Genomic DNA, 25,490 nt, shown 5'->3' with positions numbered 1-25,490 from the left:
TGTAAAACCTTGTAGTTTGACACAATCTTTTAAAAAATCATTTTATTTATTTACATTTCAAATTTTATGCCCCTTCCCCATCTCTGGTCCATGAGCTCTCCACCCTTGCCCCTCCCCCTTGCCTCTAAGAGGGTTCTCCCCCACCATCCCCCCCCCTGCCACCTCACCGCTCTAGCATTTCCCTTCACTGGGGCATCAAGCCTCCACAGGACCAAACGCCTCCCCTCCCATTGATGCTAGATATAGCAGTCCTCTGTTACATATGTAGAAGGACCCATGGACCAGTCCATGTATACTCTTTGGTTAGTGTTTTTGTCCCTGGGAACGCTGAGGGATATGGTTAATTGATACTGTTGTTCTCCCTATGGGGTTGCAATCCCCTTCTGCTCCTTCCTGTAACTCTTCCATTGGGGTTCCTGGCGTCAGTCCAATGGTTGGGTATGAGTATTTGCATCTGTCTTAGTCAGGTGCTGGCAGAACCTCTCAGAGAACAGCCATACCAGGCTCCTGTCTGTAAGCACATCTTGGCATCAGCAATAGTGTTGGGGTTTGGGGTTTGGTGTCTGGGGATGGGCTGGATCACATGGTGGGGCAGTCTCTGAATGTCCTTTTCTTTTACCTCTGCTCCATTTTGGTCCTTGCATATCCTTTATACAGAGACAAATGTGAGTTAAAAATTTTTAGATGAGGTAGCCCCATCCCTCCACTGGGTACCAAGTTTATCTACTGGAGGTGACCTCTTTAAGTTCTATCTTCCTGCTATTGGCATTTAGGCTAATGTCATCCCCATTGGGTCCTGTGAGCCTATGAAATCCCAGGTATCTAGGACTTTCTAGTTGTTCCCCAAGTACTCCACCCTCTACTGGCATTTATTTCTACTTACTGGCTCTATGGACTTCTGTACCTGGTCCAGCCTTGCCTTTTTTCCCCACCCCCTCCCCTCTCACACCCAGATCCCTCCCTTCCTCTGCCTCTTGTGATTATTTTGTTCACCCTTCTAAGTGGGTTTGAAGCATCCACAGTTTAGTCTTCCTTCTTATTAGGCTTCATATGGTTTTTGAGTTGCATCATGGGTATTCTGAGCTTTGGGGCTAATATCCACTTATCACTGAGTACATATTATATATGACCTTTTTGGTCTGGGTTAAATCACTCAGGATAGTGTTTTCTAGGTCCATCAATTTGCCTACAAAGTTTGTGAAGTCATCGTTTTTAATAGCTGAGTAGTATTCCATTGTGTAAATATACCACATTTTCTGTGTCTGTTCTCCCATTGAGGGACATGAATGGTGCTTAGATGTATTTAGGGGAGGAAAATGGAAGGAGGGAAGTAAATCCAGGTAACCATCATAGACCGATTGTTGATCATACACAATAGCCACTTGTAAAGGGGTAGGGGGACAGAGAGAAGAGAGGGAGAGAGGAAGGGAGGAAGGGAGAGAAAGAGAGACAGAGAGAGATAGAGAGAAGACAAAATGACAGACAAGTCTCTTTGTGTGTTCTTGTGTGCCTGTGGGAGCCACAAGAGGGAATTGGATATTTTTTGAGCTAGAATCACAGGTGGTTGTGAGCTGCCTTCATATTTGTACTGGGAGTGAATCGGGTCCTCTGGAAGGGCAGTAGGAACTCTTAAGAGCTGAGTCATCTCTCCAGTCCCCAGGTCCCCCATGTTTGTCTTATGATTTCACACTACAATGAAGAACTACAATAATCTGGTATTTATAACCATATATAATTCATATAATAATTTCTATAAATAGTAAACAATGTGGGAATATGAATTATATGTAATCCATTTAAAAACAAACACTTTGTCATATAAGAAAGTGTACATATATCTTAGTTACGGTAGCATTCTCCACGGTGCAGTGAATCCGCAGCCGTCCTGGTACGTGGGAAGGAAAGAAATTATAAATTGTTTTAGTGTTTCATACTCTGAGCCGTGTTTTTATTGCTGGAATGTGAATGTTTGTGAACAGCTGTAGAGCAGATTGAAGATAACCTCGCTGTTTTTACAGTGACTCCTAACTCAGTAAAATGGAGGATAAAACTATGCTTTGGGCCCTTTTAACTGCACCCCTTTTGCTAGCTCTTCTCTCTCCCCACATGTCTTGTTCTCCGTGGCCACCTTTGGCAAGTGGTTTTAAAACTTTAATGCACTCTCCCATCTTCTGAGGATCCTCTCTTCTGCATGGTCCCTTTGTTCCCATTATTTCAAACGCTTGCCTTCTAAGCACACACCGGTGCAAGGGTCTGATTAGGTCTTCAGATCTGCAGGACCACCGTCCTTCCCTTACGCTGTAAAGTTTGTAAGCCACCCAGGTCTCCCAGTCCAATGGGTCCATGGCTGACCATGACTTTTCCTCTTTCTTCAGGTAACAGCATCTCCCCTCATACAGCAGTTTTTCTGAAACTCCTCTCTTCATTTCCTCTCAACACTACACCAACTGCTCCTGTTAGTTCTCATTTTTATATCCCCTCCTTCTTAATTCAAACCTTAGTCATTATGATGGCTTGTCATGTATTTTCAGTTTATCTTGTCTTCGTAGGTCCTCCTGGAAGAATTTTCCTAAAATAGCTGATTTCTCCTCTTTACCAACGGCCACTTTCCATTTCCTCAACATGAACTCCATGGTCCTTGGGCAAACGTTTTCTCACTTCAAGTTCAAGCTACAACTTGAGGAAGGTGTCAGCCCTTTCACTATCTCATGAGGTCATTGTCCCTTTGGAACATAGTTGCCCTCTAAGTGTATTTTCATGTGGCTGTCCCTTGGGACATGTGAATCCCTGGTATTTTTCAATTCTTTCAAACTTCTACCACCCCCAAGGAAACAATTGTCTCCCACATTGGGTGCAAATCTTTCAGTATCTGCCTCATACTTAAAGGAAGTTGCTGCACAATTCTTTATTTTATAGTCTATGTTTTTCCACAAGTTTCCAAGAACTGGCTGGTGTTGAATTAGGTTCTGGCACACAGAGATGTGTTTAATGTAACTGCATTTTCAGAAGCATTGTCTTCAAAGGCAGTTCTCAGGCACTCAGGATTAGGACTTCAACATGGGAATTCATGGGCAGGACAAACAATGTATGTTGAAACTTTTGTAATTGGATTCTTCAAAGTAATTAAGATAGCCAAATAATTTTATTGTAAATACAGTTACTAATCATTGATCATTTCATACTTTAAAATAATGGCTTTAGATTTATCCTTTAGTAAACATAGTCTCCACTCCCCCTTCTGAATATAAACCTCCACAAAGCACAAAATTTAAAAAGTTGTTTAAGGCAAATTAAAGGTCAATATTTTCCCCCAGACCCTTATTTTATACACATAGAACAAAGGTCCAGGAGACACTACCGCTTAAACTATTTAATAAACTTAGTTACAATGTAGATTACATGCTCGCCTCAGCTTGGAGCAACTCTTATCAGCCCGGCTCTCCATGAAACTATTTGCATGTTGTGACTGTGTTAGAGATCCCACATTGGGTGCAAATTTTTCAGTATCTGCCTCATACTTAAGGGCAGTTGACACACAATTCCTCTTTTTATAGGTTATGTTTTTCCATGAGTTTCCAAGAGCTGGCTGATACAGGCTAAATTACATCTGTTCTTCACCCCAGATATTCAGTCCTAAACCTTGTTATTTTTGCCCTTATTTGGAAGATAGGTCTTTATAGATATAATTAAGGATGTGTTGCCATTCCTCCACCTGGGTAATTTCCTTTGGCAAAAAAAGAAAAAGAAAAACTTGGACATTACCTGGTGGCATTCTAGAATGGCTAATAACTAACCTGTACCTTCTGTCCATTTGTTTGTTAAAATGGGAGGTAAACCATGTTTGATTGCCTCTTTCCTTTCTCTTATATACTTTCCATCTCATTTCTATAAATTTAGATTTAAGTTCTGTATTGAATTCCAATTGTAAAACTTGTGCTAGAGTTTGTTTCATACCAACTAACTAAGGTTCTAATGAAGTCCGCAGGAACAACTGCAGAGTCTCTCTTTAACTAGAAATTATGACATCATTGTTGTTGGAAATCCTTCACAGGTAAAGACTGTCATACAGTAGAGATGAATGGGCATGGAAAGAGGTCCTCTCCCCCCCCTTTTTTTTCAGAAAACCTGGCGCTATCTAGATAGAGTTTCAAAGTTATAAAAATGTCAGTATGATGATGAAATTTAATTATAATAGGGGCCACCATGAAGCATCATGATTTTTTGCATTTGTTGTATTTAGTTCAATTTTCCCTTTGTGGAGACTTATACCATTGAAGAAGTAAAAATTCATCCAATGAGTAATAGCAATGGAATCAGTCCACAGGAGGAGGATGGAAACCATGCAACTGTTTCAGAAAATGGGTTTCCTTGGAATGTAGATGGTGACTTAATGGAAGCTGCATCAGAGGTTCACATTAGGTAAGCCCAACTAATTTATGACGACTCTCTGTGTAGAATACCAGATGTAACACTAATAATATAATATGGAAATTCTGCCTCTTAAGCCCAAGCAGAAGATTAAAAACCAGAACGTTAGCAAATTGTAAAAAGACATATGTACACTTTTCATTTTTTAATAAATACAAATATGAGCATTGTATAAATACAAAGTACATAAGAGAAAGGAAAGAGGCAATCAAACATGGTTTCCCCACATGTTTACCTGGCATTTTAACAAACAAAGGGACACAAATGATTGCAAATCATTATTTTTTTATAAGCTATACAGAAGTGTTTACAATTTACATTGTTTGTCTTTGAGGATATTCTTAAGTCTTTTAGGATTAAGGTAGTGCCACACTCTGGCCCTCCTCCCATCCTACAACCACTGCCAAACTGGGCTCTAATGTCATGTAATACTCTGTGGAAGTTTGTTTTTATTAAGTCTTATTTTTATTCAAGTTCTATTTTTAGGCAAGCCAGCATATAAAATAATGGGGTCACCTGTCAAATCTTTACAAAACACTCACACAACATACATATATGTTAACAAGAGTGAACAATGGGTATAAAATTGTAGAAACTTACATACTCAATCTTAGCAAGCTTAATATCTTCAGCAGGCTGAAGCGTGCAGGGGGAGGGGCAGGGGCCTATGCTAGGTGGGGTGTTCTTAAATGACTGTCTCTTCACAGAGGCTCTAGAAGATATTAACCAGGCAGGAAAGGTGGTTTAAAATGTTCTGGAATGGTCACAGATGTTAGTATTTTAGGTCCTTCAGCTTGCTGACTTGTGGCTCTACTAGGAGTGTATGCTAATATGTATGTGTGATTTATGTAGCACGCTTGTGAGGTATGTGAAATAGAACAGTAGCAGAGAAATGAAATAATCAAGCCTATGTTATTCCTTATAGGCTGCACCCAAGACTGATAAAACTCTATGGAGGAAGCCTGGAAGAAATGAATGATTCCAAAGTAGCATGTAATTGCATATAAAAGAAGTGTGCAAAGTAGAAATTTATCATGAAGAAATCTGGCATGTAACATATATACAAATAGAAAATGCATTTTAATGAAGATATCTATTTAATATCATTAAAGTATCTATTTTAATGCAATTAAAATATTTTAATATAATTAAAATAGTAACTAGGTATTTGAAAATCAAAATAAAAATATGAAATTAATGAAAAAAAATCAAAATTCTGATTTTTTGGAAGGTGTTTGTTAGATCTAATTACCTGTAGCATGATAAAACAAAACTTCTGTAAATTTTAGACTTCACAGTGAGCTAGTAATATAACCATGAACACTCACTTAATAAAAAAAAATTTCTTTTCTCTTACGCTATTATTCTAGTACCCCACCCAATAACAGCATCTTTTGAAATAACTAGATTTTTAAAGCTTATTATATAGGTAAACCTTTAAGTTCTATTTACAAATATACATAAAAATATATCTTTCTAACTGGGCAAATGTGGCCCAGGAGGTAGCTGTGTTCTTTTGTACCTGAAAGGCAGGAGCCCGTTTTCAGTGTAATGATCCACATTTAAATTTCCTCAGAGACCATCCCTTGAAATGGTAGGTCTAAAATGATATCGATTTCTCATTTATTAACTTTGGCATCCTCATGAAATAACTACTTGAATTTTTATGAAAAACCCATAAACATATACCTTTTACACAAAAAAGTATTCCTTAAAAAATATAAACATTTAACTAATATGTTTTCTGCACACCCAGATCTGAGGCTCTGTGCTCAAGTTTCAGCACTCAAATCCTCCCTTGCCAGCCTCAGCAAACCCCTGTTCTCCAGCCACAGACTTGTGAACAGGCCACCCTCACAAACCAGGAAATCTGAGGAAGGGCCAGCTGGCAGCAAACACTTTCTGTAAAGCGATCTTTCTTCATGACAGTGAAGGCTGCCTCTTTTATCCAGCACATGTTCAAAATCTGGCCATAGCTTATCTACACATAACAGATTCAGATGAAAACTTACATTTATCAAACTACATATATGAAATAAATACTACAAAAATGGTTATAATTAAAGACAAATTATGTGAAACACAGGTAGGAGCTCTTTCATTTTAAAACAGAATCTTGTGCAACAACATCAAGCATGCTTTATCTCATGGAAATTTTGGTGTCATTGCATACAAACTTGATCAGTGATTTGTAGTTCCAAGTATGATATTGTTTATTTCTGTAACAGATGTGTGTGTGTTTTTTAGAGTCCTGGTTTATATATATTTAACCAGACCCCCAAAACAACAATATCCTAGCAGATACTCATGTTTGCTTAATTTGAATCAGTGGACGTTTCATGAAATATTGGCTCTCAAATCTCTCTTTGCAAAATTTTCAATCACCAGTGAGATACAGTTCATGTTATCATGTGTATCAGCTAAGGTGCAATATTTGTAATCTGCTATGAGGATAAAATTCCTAATTGGTATTACAAATGAGAATTTGAAAAATCAATCTCTCCGACACTGAGCCATCAACCAGGAAGCATACACTTAGCTGGTTCTATGCCCCTGTCACATATATGTCAGAGGACTGCCTGGTCTGAGGCCCCAAGGAGTGGGGAGGACTGGTGGGGGAAGGGGGATCCTCTTGAAGACAGGGGAGGAGGAATGGGATGAGGGACTGTGGGAGGGCGAACCAGGAGGTGGATAACAGCTGGACTGCAAAAAAATAAAAGTAATACATCTCAATGTATTTCTGGGTATTCTTGATAGAGTCAAGAAGTAGATTGAGATTTTTATCCTTTAAAAAAGTATATGTACATACACAGAAGAGTTCACAGCTGACCATTTCTCCAGAAGCCATCTTGCTGCAAATGGGTTTTGTTCTTCAGGATTTTACAATTCCTATCTGCAGAGTAAAGGGGCGGTAGGGACAGAGCCCGGTGATGCCATGCCACCAACGGCAGTCTTCATGTCCTCTGCTTTAAAACGATTTATCCATTTAGACAATCTTGGGACAGCTATTTGAAAGAGTCTCAGTGGCTTCAAAGATCATCATCATAGTTTGAAGATAAATAAAAAGTATTTGAAGCCAATAAGTTTCCATACCATGGCACCCGTTTCACTGAGGTGAGCCCACCTAGTCAGTAATATGTCACTGAAAGATTATTCAAGTCGGTCCAGCTAAATCTGGAGTTACTGTCTCTTTGTCTTCAGCAGTTCATCTCTCGGGTATGTCCAGAGCTTTAGTGTTTTGCTCTACTTATCCACTGACTGCTGACAAGCCACCTTTGTGTAGCTTCTTTCTTGAAGATTTTTCCCTGTGCTAAGACAGAGTATGTCACAAAACCATAAGCACATGGAAAAAGAGAAATTATCACGGATCTTATGAAAAGGATTTTTTTCCTAACCTGAGTCTTTTCTCTTCAATGTTCTCAATTTAGAGGTCTTCAGTCATCATTGCTTTTGCTGTTGACATAACTCCAGCTGTCTCTCCTGTTTTCTTCTTGTAGGATAGATTTGTACTGTCTTTTAAAGAATCCAGCCTGAAAACAGATTAGATGACAAGTGTGTAGTTCTGAATGCGTAATAGTCACATCAAATATCTAATCGGTCTACAATACTTTTAACTTGGCCCAGGTTTCCCTAGCTCTGAAAACAGTAGTAAACAGTGATAGTCAGCATGGACCATGCAGCTAACAACAGAGGACTTCTCTGTGATTGATATATATAGATATAGATATAGATATAGATATAGATATAGATATAGATATAGATATAGATATAGATATAGATATAGATATAGATATAGATATAGATACACACACACACATATATATATCCACACACATTGACATTTGACATATCTGCATTTTTCCAAACAGACTCTTGTAGTGAAGTTAGAATAAATATGTGATAAGCATTAAACATTGAGATAGCAATAAAAAGGGAGCAGCAAATATTGAAATAATTGGCTTTGAAACAACAAAGGCATTTTGAGTAGTGTACTATTGGTAACTATTAAACACACACTGTCTACATAACACATGAAATTAATAATTATTGAAGGATTACCTTCCACATAACACATGAAATTAATAAAAGTACAATAAGTCCAAGCAGCAAGCTCATGGTAATAATCATGATGGTGAAATGCCGTTTGGGTCTTTGATGATGGAGCCCTTCCAAGAAAACCTGCAGATTAAGTAACGGAAACACACACTCAGAGATCGCACTGCTGAAGTTTCCCTCCCTGGCCTCCACAGAGATCTGAACTGTCCACCTTGCCCTGCTCTAATCTCAGACCTACCAAACCCTGGCCACTGTTTAGCAGAAACGATGAGTGGAATAGTCTACAGCTCTTCCCATCCACCCCATTCTCACAGGTATCAAATCACATCTTCAGAGAGCTCTCTGTATACTGCCCATCAGGTGTGGAAAATGCTACCTTTGGGTAAAGAGTTAAAAGTCCTCTATGTCCTGGTGACATGCTGACTCCTGACCCAGATCCACAAAAGGAACCACTTATAAACACTCTGGAACTAATTCCCATACGGACTTCACATAGCACCCAAGAGAGCGGATCTTACATGGGCAATGTTCTCATCCTTATTTAGTTCAATAACCTTTGGGTGTGGCTCTGGAAAAGCTGTTGCTTTTATTTCAAACTTGAGTGATGAGGTTTCATCCTGTTTTGAAAAGAAATCATCAACAGTTTCATTTATAGTTCATTGCATGAAGACATGTCCATAGGAATGCCACCTTTGCTATCTAGGATTTCTGTAGCTTACTGAAATTATAATGGCTTCCTTTGAACTCAAAGGCATGATCCTCTATTTCATGGGGAGTCCATTTATAGGAGGTGGATAAGAACATAGTACTTACATATAATTTTAAAAATACATAGTACTATTATTCACTTTTATGTACATGTGGAGGTAGATAAGGACTTATTAGAGGTGGTTTTCCTACCACTGTGCTCCTGGTCATCATGCTTGAGGGAAGTGTTTTAACCATTGAGCAATTTTGCTAATGCTTCTTTCTTTCTTTCTTTCTTTCTTTTTCTCTCTTTTTCTCTCTCCCCTTTCTTCCTTCCTCCCTTTCTTCTTTTCCTTCCTTCCTTCCTTCCTTCCTTCCTTCCTTCCTTCCTTCCTTCCTCCCTCCCTTCCTTCCTTCCTTCCTTCCTTTCTTTTCTCTTTCTTTTATTTTTTTTTATCTCTTCCATTTTTTCTTTATTTCAAAACAAATCACATGGAGTCTAGGCTGGCCATGTTAGTTGAGAGTGATCTTGATTTTCTAATCTTACTGCTTGAATTACAGGTGTACAGCACTATATACCTAGCTCATGCCAGTGCTCAGTGCTGAACATTGAGCCCAGGGCTTTGTGCATGTTAGGCAAGCATTATCCTAATTGGGCTACGTCTTGGTCCTTGTCTACAGATTCTTAAGGAGATCTATTGTCCATCAAATGCTGAAGTCTACTGGGTAAAGGTTGTTTTTAGAGCTAGAAATTTTAAACTTCACCTAGGCCTACAGCATTCTTTCAACAGGAGGACTTATCCTCCGGGGACAGTATGTAGTGTCTAGGGACATTTTTGCCTGTAGGAATGTAAACAGTGGCAGGAATTGCTTGGTGTGTAGGGCACTCCTAAATGCCCTGCAGTGTGCATGACTGTCTGACAGAAAGGATTTTCTGTTCACTGTATCAGTAAGGCCTCTGTTGAGAAACTTGAGGCATATGAGAGGCAGATATCACAACTGAATGGCTCTGTGCTGGTCTCAGGACTTTAAGCATATCAGAAGCTAAGATGAATGGATCTCTCTCTCTCTCTCTCTCTCTCTCTCTCTCTCTCTCTCTCTCTCTGCTGTCTGACGAATATTCCCTTGACCACTGTGTGGTAATTAAAAAAAATGCTGCTGAACATGTAATAGCTCCATTTCTTATGGCTAATACGGGTAAGGGACAACTAAAACATGTGAACAAACTTCACCTCAGTCTGTAACTCCATTGACTGGCCTTATCTACACTGGTCACTGACATTATCCATACTGGCCAGATGGGAAAACTGAACCAGTGTTTTAAGTTTTCTCCTGTCATCTGAGAGCTCTTTGTAAAACATGCTCTTTAGAGGAAAAAAAAATCCAAAATACTTTTTGATTTGAAGTTTTAAAGTTTGTTGTTTTTAAAAATGTATTTTTGTTATAGGATTTTTGGAGGCTTTTTTTGTTTGTTTTGTTTTGAGACTGAATCTCATGCAGCACACACTACATAGCTCTGATAATCTTAAACTTCTGACCTACTGTCTCTACTTCCAGAATGCTGGGATAACAGGCATGAGGCACCACAACCCAGGTTTAGTTGATACAGTTTGATGTTTCAGTTTGGTTTTCTCTGAAATCAGATTTTAATTTTACTTCTTGCTTTTAGTTTTTAAATATTATATTTTAAAGGAGGATTTAAGGCAGTGGTTCTCAACTTGTGGGTCATGACCTCTTTAGGTTTCACATATCGTTTATCCTGCGTATCAGATATTTGTACTATGGTTTACAACAATAGCAAAATTATATTTATAAAGTAGCAATGAAATAATTTTATGATTGGGAGTTACCACCATAACATAAGGAACTGTATCAATAGATTGCAGCATTACAACCATTGAGAACCTGTTACTTAAGGTTATGTGAACTGATAGGACGGTAAGCTTCTATTTAATTAAGTTCACAGACAGTTGCATGATTTCTGAATGAAACCCAATGATACTATAGTTTATCTCTGCCAGTCAATGTAATAAAAAAGAGATTTGGTTTTTATTTTCAAACTGTAATCTTACCTATGTAATTTTTGAATGTTTCCATACTATCCTTTTTTTCCATACTATCCATATTTTCCAGTAAAAATAACTGGCTTTATAGATCCACACCACAAAGCTATCTATATGGTTTCAAACTCACCATTTCCACAATGGACGGCCTGCCTTCCAGCTGAATGTGAACGCTGGCTTCCTTCCCACTTTCCATTTTCCCGAAATTGCATAAGAAGTCTAAGCAGTGTTGATCAGCTTGCATGCAATACTTGAAAAGAATGTAAAAGCATTGGTGTTAAAATTTTTTACATTTAAGAAATCAGCAGCTAAAGAGGATGGTTCAGTGCATCAATGCTTGTGACACAATCAGGAGGACAAGTGTTCGAATCCCTACAAACCATGGAAAGCTGAAGGAGAATGCATGTTCTTATAATCCCACTGTTTCTACTACAAGATGGGAGAAAGAGAAAGAGTTTTTGAGAAGCAGGCTCAAAAGAAGTTAAACAAGTTCTGCCTCAAACAAGTTAATGGGGGGGTGACACCTGTGGTTGCTTTCTCAGCACCACACATGCACTGTAGCATGCCTGAATTCTCTCACAAAATTATGTATGTATGTATGTATGTATGTATGTATGTATGTATGTATTATGTATACGTAATGTATATGTGTATGTGTATATGTATGCATATGTATATATATGAATTTTAAAATGTAAAACATACTTTATATAGATTAAAAATCTCCTTAGTGTGCTAGCAAGATGGCTCTTCAGCAGGTAAAATTACTTGCTGCTAAATGTGAGGACCTGGGTTCAAATCCTTACAGGATGTAAGAAGAGTTGTCCTCTGACCTCTATAGGCATACAGCAACCTACTTTCCTGTACACACTCACACAACTGACTGTGAGGAAGTATTTTTAAATATCCTTAGTAGTATTTAGAAAACTGTCCTTTTTTTTTTATAAACATCTTCTTTCTTTCAGTACAACAAACATTCGTGTTTTATAAATTACAGTGTGTTCAACGTGTAGCATGTGTTTCATCATTCTTAGTAACTGAACCTTCTGGGACATGATGAAAAGGATAATGCTCATATTAGAGTCTCCTCCCCAAGTTATGTGCTCTGGTTTTTTTTTTTTTTTTTTTTTTTTCTGCACAACTTCTCCAGTTTCTCTCATAAAGTCATTAAATTGGGAGAATGAGAAGCTTGTGCTATAAATATGGCTGCTCGGGTGACTTGGTGTCAAGATGGCATTGGGATAATGTCTGGGTGGCACATGAGTGGTAATTGCTAGGTAATGAAACCCTATAGAACACACTTAACCTGGGCCATCTCAGCATTCCTTACTGGAGGGAATACCACCTAGGCTTATAGCCCTTACCACTCTCCTGGAAGCCCGAACCCCTGTTGAATTTAGTTTTAAATGGTTTGGTTCTTTGTAGGAAGGCAGAAATGCACATCTGAAGAATGGAAACTCACCAGGAGTCTCTTATCAGTCTTTGATAGGAATTTGACTATATCGGTCAAGGTCCCCGCTATGCCTTTTTGCTGTGCGAATGTACACTCTCTTGCATAGTGTTTAAAATAGCATTGCCCAGTAGTTGCCTAGAGAGAGAAAACAAGAAAAAGATCACCTCTTTTTGAAAAGCGTTAACACAAAACGATCTTAGAAGTTTCAATTGATTATTTTTACTAAAATATGAGAAAATCTCTGGCAAACCCACAAACAAAACCCTAACTAAATTATTGCTGATCCTACTTTGACAACATGGTTCAACTTTACAGAAATTGGGAAGAAAAATGGCAGATAAACATTAGCCTCAATTTAAATTTTCTTTGGTTTCATAAAACAACAAAAACCACAAGACAAAATATATTACAATTATACACCCTAGCATCTAAATCTGTAATCAAAGTATATTTTCAAAAAAAATTCCAAACTCACTCTAATAGGCTTTTTTTTGTGATTGCTGTTTCTTGATACTCAGAGGTAAAACAAAACAAACAAAACCATCATAAGACACTAAATACTAGCATAAGAAATGATTCAAATGTTTCCTTAAAGAGGGCTTCCTTCTCTGTTCTTGCCATACTGACTTTAAGCTTTATGGAGTATTTTACTAACTACATTACTTCTGTGGGTTCATGTCCCAAAGAAAGTCATAGAAAATAGTTAATAAAGAAGGAAAAAGCAGGTTTTCTGATTGTATATGTCAATGCAGGTGCCACGTCTGGTCTACAGTTTAGGAAAAAAATATTCAAAGTCCTCTCTGTTAAAGCATGAGCAATTCTGGGACTTAGTGTGAAGGGAATGAGCAGGACTCTCCAGCTTCGCAACAGGGTAGTATTTAAGACACACGTAGGATAGGTCAGACAGAGGGACAGACTGTTACCTGGACATCCAAAACGTTGAACAACTTATCATTTTGAGGAAGAAAAGAATTTGGTACCGTTATTTTCACACTAACATTTGGAGCCATGCTAATGCCAGTATTTATAACCTGAAAAAGAAAGAAAAGAATTTTAAAAGCTTTTCCCCCCATAATTACAAACACAGAAACCACTGAGCCTCGAGGCGAGTATTCACCAGCTAGTGAAGGGTGTGTAGTTGGCAGATCCACAGCAAAGCAGACAGAATAGCTGCAGTCATATTTTTTCTAGTTTAATTAGTTCTAATTCACATTATTTTAAGGTTTTTTTTTTTAAATTTTGTGGCTGTATTTTGTCACAAAACTAGTCTTAAATAAGAGATGACAAGTTTGAGGCCATCTTGAGCTACAGAAGAGACCCTGTCTCAAAACACAAAACCAAAGAGAGGTAAATATTTATTTCAAATTATATATTTAAAGGCTTTAATGTGAGGTTGACCATAAGTCTAGTTTTAATCAGGTTAATTATGATGCTATAATGTTTAAAAATTTGGAAATGACAAATTACTTGGCTTTAAGAAAACACAACATGTCATTAACCCTCAAAGATCATCTAGGTGATGGTATTTCATTCCATAAATGTGGGGATTTCAGATCTGTGAAAAGGGAAGATTGAGACAAAGTCTTCCTGTTCAGGAGATTAATTATAAAACTGATACAAGTCATGAAAAAGGTGCGCCACAGAACCGGGATGAAAAGGGATGACAGACAGACCTGAAGTCATCAGAATACAGATGACATGGGTGAACAAGAGTGGCCCTGGGCCTGAGAGAGCTGCTGGGCTATAGCAGCTTGAACAGAGGAACACATCACCATAACACAGAACTACAGACAAGCAACTATGTACTGTCTCTCATCCCCAACAGTGGGCAGACCTCCAAGGACCCCTCTGTTTTTGAGCAGGCTCCCTACACACGTTTGAGTTTCAAGTGTCTCCATTTTGCTTTGACTCCATAACACTTCAATTACACACACTTAAGTAGTAATTGCAAAGTAATGAATAGCCCACACTACAGTATGACTTGGTTTCTGTCTTAGTTTATCAAAACACTCACTGAGTTCTCATGGTCATTTCTTAGGTTTTCAGTTGAAATACAAAGTAATCAAAAACAAACAAACAAAAACTAAACAACAAAAAATGTTAGGCGATGTAGATCTGATAGGATTTCATTTCAAGGCCATTATTTTTTTTTTAAAGATCTGGGACAAGCCCTGGAAATTGGCTGCTTGGGTAGGCACTAGAAGTGCTTCTAATGTCCATCGTGAAAGCATTATCTCCTCTTCTGCAGGAAATCATGTTGTTGGCCTGGTCTAAATGCCTTAAGAGAAATGTATCATAGATTTTTCAGGTTAAGTCTCTGGTTCCTAGGGCACCGTGTGCCCTTCCGTTCCTGAGAAACAGAGGCACTGCCTCAGGCCTTAAAGTGTTCAAGCCATCTGGGTTTCTCTGTGTTCCTTATAACTTGACAGGACAATTGATCTTAGACATTACTCTTGTGTACTCAGGATAGCTTGTAAACATCACTGTATCCTGGCAACTGCCATAGCATTGATCCTGGAAATCACCATTATATTCCATATAGTAAAGGTATTTTTAAAAATGTATAAAAAAATTGAATTGCTTGCAATGAACTTGACATAATCCCAGTCTTACTGTAGCTCTTCCAGTCTGTGCCTGGTTTGCCTTTCTTACCAGCCATATTGGATAGCCTTGCCCTAGTAAGGGAGCTCTGGCACTTTCACTATTTAATCAAGACCTGCAATCTATACATTGCTATACTACTCAATGTTTGGACAGTGCTTTTACTTAAAGCAAATATTTTTGTAAACATTACCTCTTACCATCTGTGACACAGCCAAATTTCTGCTTAACAGCTAAATTTTCAAAAATGAGTTTTATATTGGTATGTATAAGTGTACTTGTATATGAGGATAGTACTTTTTGAACTAAAAAAGATTATTTAATACCAACCTTATAAAGAAGTATTAATATCTGTCCTAACCCTAAAGCTCAGAAGGCAAACCAAGTATGTTGATCCTCAATCAAGGGAAGATAAATGCTTCCATGACTTGGTAATGTTGGGCCTGTTAAAGACCTTGAACCAACTATAGATTTCCTGAATTACCTCCAACCATGTTTTCCCTTGATTTATCCTCCTTGAATGCATCTCCAATATGGTCAAGACATTTCCAAACTCTGCATGTTTGAGGTACTCATATATCTTACTTAGAAAGTTTGGAACAAGAGAAATGGGAAAAGCAACAGTAGCCTAAAAGGAAAGGGCCCAGTCACAGCATTGAAGCCCTGCAACCATCCATGGTCACTGAGGCTGAGGGACACTGTGGGGATAGGAATTCCCATCTACTACCAACATCAACAAAATCAGCTTTGCTTACATAGAAGGTGAGGTTCAGCTTCTCTGCCATGCACGTTTCTGGCTCGTTTTCGTCACTGGATCCATACACAAATGAAGTTGGGTTCACAGACCTGATGGGAACAAGGGCAACTTCAGTGTCCTGCCGTTTGGATGAGGGACTATCCAGTCCTTCTTTAGAAGTGGAGTGCAGCACATTTACAAGATAACATGGAATCCTTTTGATTTCTTGGTCAGATAAAAGCTCTAACAACTGATGTAACAGGAAGGCCAGTTGGCCGCACCTATTCTAGCCAATACATGTACTTGCCTGCCTTCTGCACACCTGCTGGCTGGTTGCCATTTGCACTTTTTTGACCTTCACTTTGTTGCAGAGGTGTGGTAACTCAACCTAAACTGTTAACTATTTACTGATGGCTGCTGGAGTGCAAAAGCCAGGTCAACAAGCCAACCACTGACTAATACAGGCTAGTGTTTGCTAGGACCTAAGTTTTTCAACTCTTCTGTAAAAGTCCTGCAATTAGACAAATGTACAGAGCAGCAAGCACCAAGAAAATGCATGCAGTTCAGAGGAAGTCTCTGTTCCACAAGTCACTCATATTCAACTGCTAATAAGAGATAATTTCCAATTAGGGATTTAGGAGGCAGAAAAAGTATTAGAGATAATCCAGCAACATACATGTGTACAGTTTAATGCTTGTTATCTTTGTCCCAAATACTAACAGGGAAAACAGAGATGCTCATCGTGTGAAAATGGAGAAACAGGGTGTATACTCAATGCTAGGAAACACCAATCAGCTTTGATTTGCTTCACCATTGACTCTCAGGGCCTGATTCTCTGAGAAGAACCACTCTCTCTCTCCTTCATACAACTGTTATTCAATTCTATCAGTTACAGAAACTGACATTTAAATGCAGTTGGATGTCTTCTTCATAGATGATTAACATGATGAAGGGATACATTATATTTCTAGCAATACATAATGTTCATTTATCCATTTTGTTCTGTAATTCTTATCTTCTACTGTGTTAAAAATGTGTGCATGTATCTAGTATAAAGTGGACGGGGCTCATGAGTGCCCTCCCCTAACCAACATGCTGTGGCTAGTTAAGCCTTTCTGGAGGAGGGAAAGTCGGTATTCTTTATGTGTGTATGTGGGGGTGGGCTATGAAAACACTTCAGTGGATGGCACCATACTCAGGAGTATGTGAGCATCATATGGAATTTGTGGGTTATTTTATCTAAAGATGACATGAATTTGGAGAAATTGAAGGAAGTAGAATGGATGTGGGAGGAATTAGGAATATGATGAAAATATATTGCATGAAACAGTGATGTAATGATTATTGGGCATGGTGGTACATGGATATAAACCTAACACTCAAGGTGGAGAGCCAGGATGATCACCAAAAGCTCAAGAACATCCTTCTGATCTACACAAGTTGCAGGCCAGTCTGGACCACACAGAGAGAAACAACAAAAACTGTCTAAAGCACAAGCTTAAAGCCAGTGGAGTGCTTAGAGATTTTGTCATTCCCCCTTTTCAGTCTCTATCTACACATTTTGAATCATAGAAGGATCCACTCAGAAATTCCTAAAACCACAAGGAAACCATCGAGCTGTCCCCAGAATTCTTACTGCAGCGCATTCTCAGAGTTCAAGAGAGAAAGCTCTCTCATGTCTTCAGTCACTTGCTACACAGTTAGACGTGGGTTCTGCAGAGCAGCAGTTCAGCCAAGTGCACAGTCTTTTGTGAGTCTCCTTACTATAGCCACTGAGCCCCACGCGGCAAGCTGCAAACTACATAACTCTCTGCCCCTTGTGAGCCTCGTGTTGCAAGCTGAAGGATGACCATAGCCTATTGAAAGCATGTTGGGGCTTTTCCAGTACAAAATCTCCAGCAGCTGGCCATGAGTTTGATGTAGCATCAGAGCAGATTACAGAGTGGATTAAAATAATGAATCACCAATCAAGCTGCTGCACTCAGCTGTAATCACAGGGACACAGTATCCTTTCCACTTAAACATGTTCAAACAGTCTTCTTTCATTAATATAAGAAAAAAAAAACCAACAGTAGAGAAAATCGTCTCTAATCCCTCTGTGACTTACCCGTGAACAGTCAGCATAACCTCATACCTTAGAGGTATCGATAAGGTCACTCTGTTGTCCTTCACTTGGTCCAATTCACCCTCATTTTCACTGTAGAAACATAGAGAGCCCAATGAAAACCCAGCATCAGAGAGCATCTACTATGAAGACTTAATAGAGCGCTATTCAGTAGCGCTGCAGAGAAATAGGAATAGAAAAAGAAGTGGCCGTGATACACTGTATTGGGCAGGGTTGGTAGAAATTGCTCTCATTATTTATACTGTTGTGATTTATAGAAAATTATTAGAACACAGCACTATGGATCCCTTTAAGCCATCGCCAGAATGGAGCAGGTCCTTTGTGACAGTTGCTTCTTGCACACTGAACCATACCAGGAGGCATGCACGCTGATGCTGAGGTCCTCATCTGCCCTGCTGAGTGAGCTCACGTCCAGGAGAAAGCTAATATCTATCTGGAAAGCAGAGAGGAAAGAGCCGGTTTTTAATCTGAAATACATTTTTTAGTTCTTTTTTTTTTATTTCTTAAGAAAACAGTGGAATATTCTAGATATGGCAGAAGTTCTACATCACGCAGAAACTGTCTGGGTTTAAGGTGTGAGCGTTTTAGTGCATCACTTTCAGCAACAAAGCCTTCTCTGAATGTAAAGACTGGCAGGTCCAGACGGACACCATTAGAGATGCTTTAACAATTTGGTGAGGACACTTGCCAAGAACACCTTTTTGTGCAGCAGAGGTAACATGCCTGGCAGACAGGGCCACCTGGGGTGGGGGTGGGGGTGTTGGGAAAGAGTAAGCAGGCAAAACAAATTCTGATTGACACATTTATTTTCCTGCCTTGACACAAACAGGTTCTCTGCTCACCCCCAGAACCCCCTGCCCCCACCCTGAACAATGAACCCTGCCAAGAATGTAAATTCAGAGCTCAGACTCCAGGACAAGATGGTCTCACTTAGCTTCATGACTAAGTTCAAAAAACCATTTTTTAATGCGGCATAAAGGCAGAAAAGCACATCCCAATTAGCAAATGAAAACGCTAGATACTCACCCTTGAGAGACGATCCACATATATGTAACCGAGGCTGCAAGCAAGCTTCACTATCCCTGAGCTTTCTGTCACTTCGCAGTTTATTTGCTTCTCTTCCTACAGGAAAACACAAAATAAGATAAAACAATTAGTGTGGGGAGAATTAGACATTGATAAAAAATATGTTTGAGGATAGTTTTTTTTAAAAGGCAATCATTGTAGACATATTATTCTTAAGAAACCATTTTCTGCTTAGCTTGGGCATAACATTTAGAATTATAGTAAGTGGTAGAAACATTTATACATAGGCAATACAAAACAGCGCTCTATAGAACAGCTCCTGGACATGAACCCCCATGTTTCCTTCTTTGTCTAAGAGGGAAATCTTTGAAACATCAGGGAGCAAAAATAGACACACAGTCCCTATTTCCTTATCTCTAATATATTTGAAATGTGTTTAAAGTATTTAACTGTAGCAAGTGCAAATCGTAGTAGAAATATACTAAAGAATAGTCTTTGAGTCCATAGAATTTATCCTCCCCCTTTTGAAATAGCTTCTTGGTGATCTAGAGGAAGGGGTAAATGTCAACTTTTAAAAGGCTTCTGGGGTTGGCTGGCTAGAAGATAGTGAGATCTCAAGGCAAACGTTCTGGGGGCTTTTCTATTTGTGACTCAACCCTTCTAAAAACTCACTGAAGTGTCAATAATTTAATAATGAGTCCCACGTACGCATGCATAAGATTCATGTCTACTCCAGGATCTGGCTTGAAAGCAGGATTTCAAGATTGAGAAAGGCTGATAGTTCAGAAGTACTGGCTAGTTCAGAAGGACTGAGAACCTTGGCTTAAAGTGTGGTGCAGAAATTCTGGGTACTTAACATGGAGGAGGACTATTGTTCCAAGATAAGCAGCAGCAGCAGCAGCTTAAAAAGCATGTGGCAGAGAAGAATTTGTGGTGCCCAAGAAATCCTCTCCTAACACTAGAAGGAAGCAAGGAAGCAGACACCTTTCCACTTAGAGCCCTTGTATCTCAGAGCAAGGGCAGGAAGAACATCTCAAAGTAACTGGAGACTGAATGATGTCTAAACATTAAGAGGAAACCTTGAGTTGTCTACACTACATGAGTGAAGTAACTATCGCATCTGCATTTGTTTTTACATTTGAGTACATTCTACCACTGTGGTTTCTAGCACTTACCAGGTCTAAGATCTTAATGAAATAAAGGCCTGTGGGGAGGTGGACATTCAGAGTAGTTCCATAAGCGTCATCTCCAGCATTGAACAAGGACACACTTAGCATTATGGTCTTCATGCTCCCAACAGCAAGATAGGTTTTATTTTCATACGGCCTAAAAATTAAGTAATGGAAGTAAAAATTCTCCATCCACATAGAAAATAGTCATGAATATAAACTATTAACTTAGAAAAACAACCACGGGATGATCTCACTCAAACAAAGTTAAAGCTTCAATTTCTCATATTTCAGACATGTCCAACCAGCTTCTCCCAAATAAATGTTTGATACTGTTATTTGTTTGATTTTTAATTGGTTATTTAAAATAATCTTTTGTTTTAATACCCTCTTGTTTAACTTGCATTTTCCTCATTATTTTGTATGATTTTTATTTAGTCTTTGAAAAGATATTGAACTAGATGCTTCCCAAGCCAAAGGATTAAAAGGGAAACTGAGGAAAAGAATAATGTGAAAACACATGGTGATTTTAGTTAAAACAAACTATTGAACTGCTCTGGCCTTCAGGTGGTGGCACAGAGATTCGTTTAAAGGAGACTAAATTCCTGAAGTAGGTTGCCTCTGACAAGACCTAGTTCAAGTTCAAGGCTAAATTGCAGAAATGTTTCAACGTCCTTATGAAAAGTCACTTGAAATCAGCACACATGAATACAGGTCTTAAGAAAGCCTCTAGCCTTTGGGGATGAAATTTCAATTAGCTTGCGTAGGCCTTGGCAACCCAACCTGTAATAACGGTAAAATTACTCTTCGGTGAAGTTTTAGCTCAAGCGCATCCCATGAAATCCCTAGAATATGAAGAACAACTTGGAGCATGATGAAGATGCTCTAAGGTACAAAGCTAGAATATTCTAAACCTTTGATCCAAGTGCTCATCTCTGTAGAGCACAGTGTCATCTTCTCCAGGCAGGAAAAACAAACAAACAAACAAACAAACAAACAAACAATATATCATAACTTCCAGCTACAGTATGTTTTGATTTTCTAAGTTTTCCCCACAGTCATCTAGTAATTCCAAAATTAGGGGGGAAAAGGATTAATTAATTCAAACTGGAGAAGGATGTATGCCAAAGGAACCAGGTGGAGACAGTCTAACAACAGGATGTGCAAAAGGATACTTAAGAGCACGTAAACATCTCTGATTGAAAGTAATGCTTGGGAATGGGTGATCACTGTGCAAAACTGAGGGTCCCAGGCAGTGAGTCAGCCACTATGTTGCTTTATCACGAGCATATTGTTAAAGTGCATTTCCCCACCTCACAGAAAGGATAGAAGACCCATTTCCAAACAACTGTGAAAAGCTATTAGATACACATCAGAAACAACTTGTAAACAATAAGCCCTTGGAGAGGAAGCAAGGACCTACTTTTGCCAGGGGTAGGAAGAACATTGCTGTTCTTTACTTTTCTGTTCATATGCTATTCTTCAAGATCTCCTTGAAAATACAGTCTGACTATTTTGGGATCTACATGAACTATGCCTCTGATTTCTGTTTTACATTCAGTCTCTCCTCTCACTGTGCCAACAGCACCAAGTAGGCAATACCCATGGCAGTGACTGTGACAGCAGAGTCCCCACGTCTCAGCATGACACTGAGACATTCAAGGACCCACCCTTGTTTCACCACTCATTGTACAGGGCATCCCTTTGTTTTAGCTGCATCTACATTCAAACAGCTGACAAACACAAGATACTTTAGGACTCCCTTCAAGCTCGCCCCTCAACCCAAGCATCTTCTGGTTATGCACCAGCATAACTTGTACTTGCTCTTAAGACTCAGCTTAAAGAGCACTAACTCTCAGGAAACACGGAGAAGCACATTTTACAATGTCAAATCACAGCTGTCTCTCACCACTAGTCTAAATATTCATGGAAGGAAGAGGCTGAACTATAGATATCAGAGTTTTTAAAGAGCCAACAAATAAAGTTACTGTGTGTTTTTTAAAGTGAATATCAGATGAAAATGGCTAGGATTCAAGAGGCAAGTAAAATGCCCCTAAAATATTATTGGATACACTATTTGCTTTTAAAGGCTTATGAAATCTTCAATATATATTCTGTAAAATTGCAGCTAGAGAACATGCTTGCCTGTTCTGAATGATACAAACATTTCAAATGGCTCATTAAGAAACTCAGTGTCCAACACTATGAAGTCATGTGATTTCCATCCTGGTCCACATCCAAATATGTTAGCAGTGGCAGAGCTTCTGAAATGACCACATTAATGATGCTATTAACTAAGGCAAAAATCAATAGTAGAAGGGGAGTTACTTTCCAAAATTATTAATTCTTCTGAACCTCAGAGCGGATAAACAAAGTTGTAGCTTAGAGCCCTTTTTCTTCATTTAAAACCCTAAGTACATTTCTAAGAAACTGGACTTACTACTTGAAGATTTTGCTCCTGTTATTCCAATCTTTTCCCATATCAAAGCTATTTGTATAGAAGTAAGCCAACAACCTAAGATGCAACTCATTAACTGTGATAAACTGAATACGTGTAGGAAGCTGGCGTACAAACCAAGAAAAGACACTATGCACGTAGACAATACAATGGGAGCCTTCCTAAAAGACCACTAACTTTTGAAACCTAGACTTGAGGTCTACCCAGTTGTGTATCTCATACAAATGGGATTAGATGCAATCCTCGGTAGCTGTGATTTTGAATGTAGTTTCTTTTACTTAAAATGTTGTAAAATTAGTTCAAATCCGTGTTTGCAAACTGCGTGTCACTTATGTTTGTGCTCCACCATAGTAGTCACTTGCCTCATTTGCCCACTCAGTGGCAAGCAGGGTTTCAGCAATTTAACCATGTAGATCTATAGTAGTCTTGTGTTGAATACATACATGTAGTTGTTCTCTGTGTTATCCCTTCCCATTGCTCTTAGTTTTCTTTCCTGTATCTATGTTTATCTCAAAAAAAAAAAATCAAAAAAAAAAAAAAAACCCAAACAAACAAACAAACAAGGATTTTTTCCCCCTTATTCAGAAAGTAACTCCTTAAAATCTCTGAATCCTTGTTTGGTAAACTAAATTATACAGAGTAAATAACAAAATGTACTATACAAAAGTGTTTTTAACCTAGAAAAGGAAAGCCATACTAAGGGAAAGCCACGTGAAAAGCAAGCAGGTCAACAGAGTTGGCATCTGGAGTCTCTAACCTAAAGGTAAATCATTCCTTTGTTTTTGTAAGTGAAGTTTTACTGAGTCCACCCATACTCACTTTTACACTACAATGGAACAGACAAGCAACTAGGACTGAGTGCATTTTCTCAAGAAATTTAAACTATTACTGTCTTCTTATAAAAACCATTTGGCTAGCTCCTGCTATAAAGCCTATATGACTGATGAAAACTTTCAAATCAATAACTAGACATCTAAAATCCATTATCTTTGCTGTTGGTTTTTGTTTTGTGTTGTACTGGTTTTTTTTGTGGAAGAGAGTCATCCTATACGTAGGCCAGGCTGGCCTTGAACTTATGATCTCATCCCATGCTCTGGTGAGCTGTGAGTATAGGTATGCATCAACATGCCTGGATCCATTCTGAGTTCAACAGAGGGTCCTTTATCTCAGCTGGCAGAAGCTACAGGCTTTTCCCTTAGAATCCATGTAGAAGTAGAGAAAGTAATCCAGCCCCAAGCCTTTAACCTCCCCTGTAGCACCCTGTAGAAAAGAAGAGAGAGAAATAAAGGATACCCTATGTGAAGCAATTTTCCTTTCTGAGCCTTGGATTTAAGAAGCTGCACAATGAACATGTAATAAATAACAAAGCACTCATTCTCAGCCCTGGCTATCACCTCATCTTGGAAATACTTGTCTGAGTCGTCATGAGCTACCCCAGGATGAAGGAGGTAATGTAGTTTGCTCATATTGTGAGCCTTTGGACTTAGCATGCTTCTCCTTGGCAGTGCCTGTTAAACAGTGAGAAGAGAGCCACACTGCCTTTTCCCTACCATTCTACCATCCAGTTACGACCAAAGGGACTTTCAAGGTTCTCTAAAAGTAAACTTCAGCTTGACATTAAAGTTTAATTAAGACTTGTATAAGAGCTGCCTAGAAATAGACGTTTATAAAATATTCTGGCTTGGAACCAAAGCATTAGTCACTGAACACCTTTGGGAGAGAAGTTGGCACTTCGACAGGCAACAGAAGGTGAAATCGTGGGATCCACAGCCAGCTTTTGAGACAGCAGCCGATCAGAGTGGCACCGGGCTCCTGTTGTCAGCAAGGCTCCTGGTTTAGTTTCCATTTTAAGTTATTTTGCATGATTACCACAATCCCAGTTCTACACTTCTTAAAAGCACACCTTCCTATAGATCTTCTTTAACGAGAAGTCATTGGAAAGACACCAGTCGGCATCCTACACACCATGAAGGGGAGCCAGCTGCACATCTGGACTGGTGGCATAACTGAACCAGCATCTTCCCTGGGACTCACAGTTCATTCTTCATTAAAACATGCATAATTCAGGCTTGAAATTTACAAAGCTGCTTAGAGTCCACATAACTGACACAGACCCAGGTACTGTGCACACATGGAACTATAACTTAATAAGTAAAAGAGGAAATGTGAAAGCTGTAACACCAGGCTCTACATTTTCTCTCAGTGAACATGACTGGATTTGACAAGATGTTCACAAAACCTTGGTATTGTCAATATATTCTATCTTGGTACAATCAATTTGGTCTCTGAAGCTTACTTACTTTTGATCAGAATGGTAAGGACAAAAAAAAAAGGAAGAAAGGAAGGAAGAAAGGAAGGAAGGAAGGAAGGAAGGAAGGAAGGAAGGAAGGAAAAAAGGGGGGGGGAATGCCAGAGCAAAATACAATGTGAATGGTCAGCACAGTTTAATGCTTAAAGACACACAGTAGATTTATTTGGCAAAAGCGTAGCCTTTAACAAGTGGCCTCCAGTCCAAAATTGAATTCTATCCTCTTTCTTTTTCTTTATTATTATTGTAGGGAAAATAAAACACTGAAGGATTCTTGTCAGCTAGGATAGACCGGTTCTCTGACTTTGGTGAATAAAAGTTCAAGGGGAAAGTTGAAAAGGAACTTGGATTAGCATGCTGGGCATGTGCTTCCTTCTTCC

At 38.8% G+C, this 25,490-nt stretch overlaps 2 protein-coding genes across 3 annotated transcripts in view; one reads left to right on the top strand and one right to left on the bottom strand.

Moving 5' to 3' along the window:
- The window catches only part of Cerkl (CERK like autophagy regulator), a 93,613-nt gene extending 87,834 nt beyond the window's left edge, over positions 1 to 5,779 (top strand). For both annotated transcript variants that reach the window (XM_034496596.2, XM_034496595.2), the window contains 2 exons: positions 4,241 to 4,419; positions 5,354 to 5,779. In XM_034496596.2, the coding sequence (XP_034352487.1) occupies positions 4,241 to 4,419; positions 5,354 to 5,435 (261 nt within the window). In that variant the 3' untranslated portion in view covers positions 5,436 to 5,779. The remainder of the gene's footprint in view (positions 1 to 4,240; positions 4,420 to 5,353) is intronic.
- The window catches only part of Itga4 (integrin subunit alpha 4), a 72,860-nt gene continuing 51,928 nt past the window's right edge, over positions 4,559 to 25,490 (bottom strand). Inside the window, exons 18-29 of the mRNA XM_076928952.1 lie at positions 20,351 to 20,501; positions 19,176 to 19,271; positions 18,503 to 18,582; positions 18,132 to 18,221; positions 16,044 to 16,134; positions 13,611 to 13,718; positions 12,697 to 12,822; positions 11,365 to 11,484; positions 9,003 to 9,101; positions 8,488 to 8,607; positions 7,824 to 7,958; positions 4,559 to 7,738 (exon numbers count right to left, since the gene is read on the bottom strand). Coding sequence (XP_076785067.1) covers positions 7,863 to 7,958; positions 8,488 to 8,607; positions 9,003 to 9,101; positions 11,365 to 11,484; positions 12,697 to 12,822; positions 13,611 to 13,718; positions 16,044 to 16,134; positions 18,132 to 18,221; positions 18,503 to 18,582; positions 19,176 to 19,271; positions 20,351 to 20,501 — 1,177 coding nt within the window. The 3' untranslated portion in view covers positions 4,559 to 7,738; positions 7,824 to 7,862. The remainder of the gene's footprint in view (positions 7,739 to 7,823; positions 7,959 to 8,487; positions 8,608 to 9,002; positions 9,102 to 11,364; positions 11,485 to 12,696; positions 12,823 to 13,610; positions 13,719 to 16,043; positions 16,135 to 18,131; positions 18,222 to 18,502; positions 18,583 to 19,175; positions 19,272 to 20,350; positions 20,502 to 25,490) is intronic.

The sequence above is a fragment of the Arvicanthis niloticus genome, chromosome 2 (assembly GCF_011762505.2).
Source record: "Arvicanthis niloticus isolate mArvNil1 chromosome 2, mArvNil1.pat.X, whole genome shotgun sequence".
Taxonomy (NCBI): domain Eukaryota; kingdom Metazoa; phylum Chordata; class Mammalia; order Rodentia; family Muridae; genus Arvicanthis; species Arvicanthis niloticus.
The sequence above is the reverse complement of the archived record's forward strand: the minus strand, read 5'-3'. Positions and strand labels throughout refer to the sequence as shown.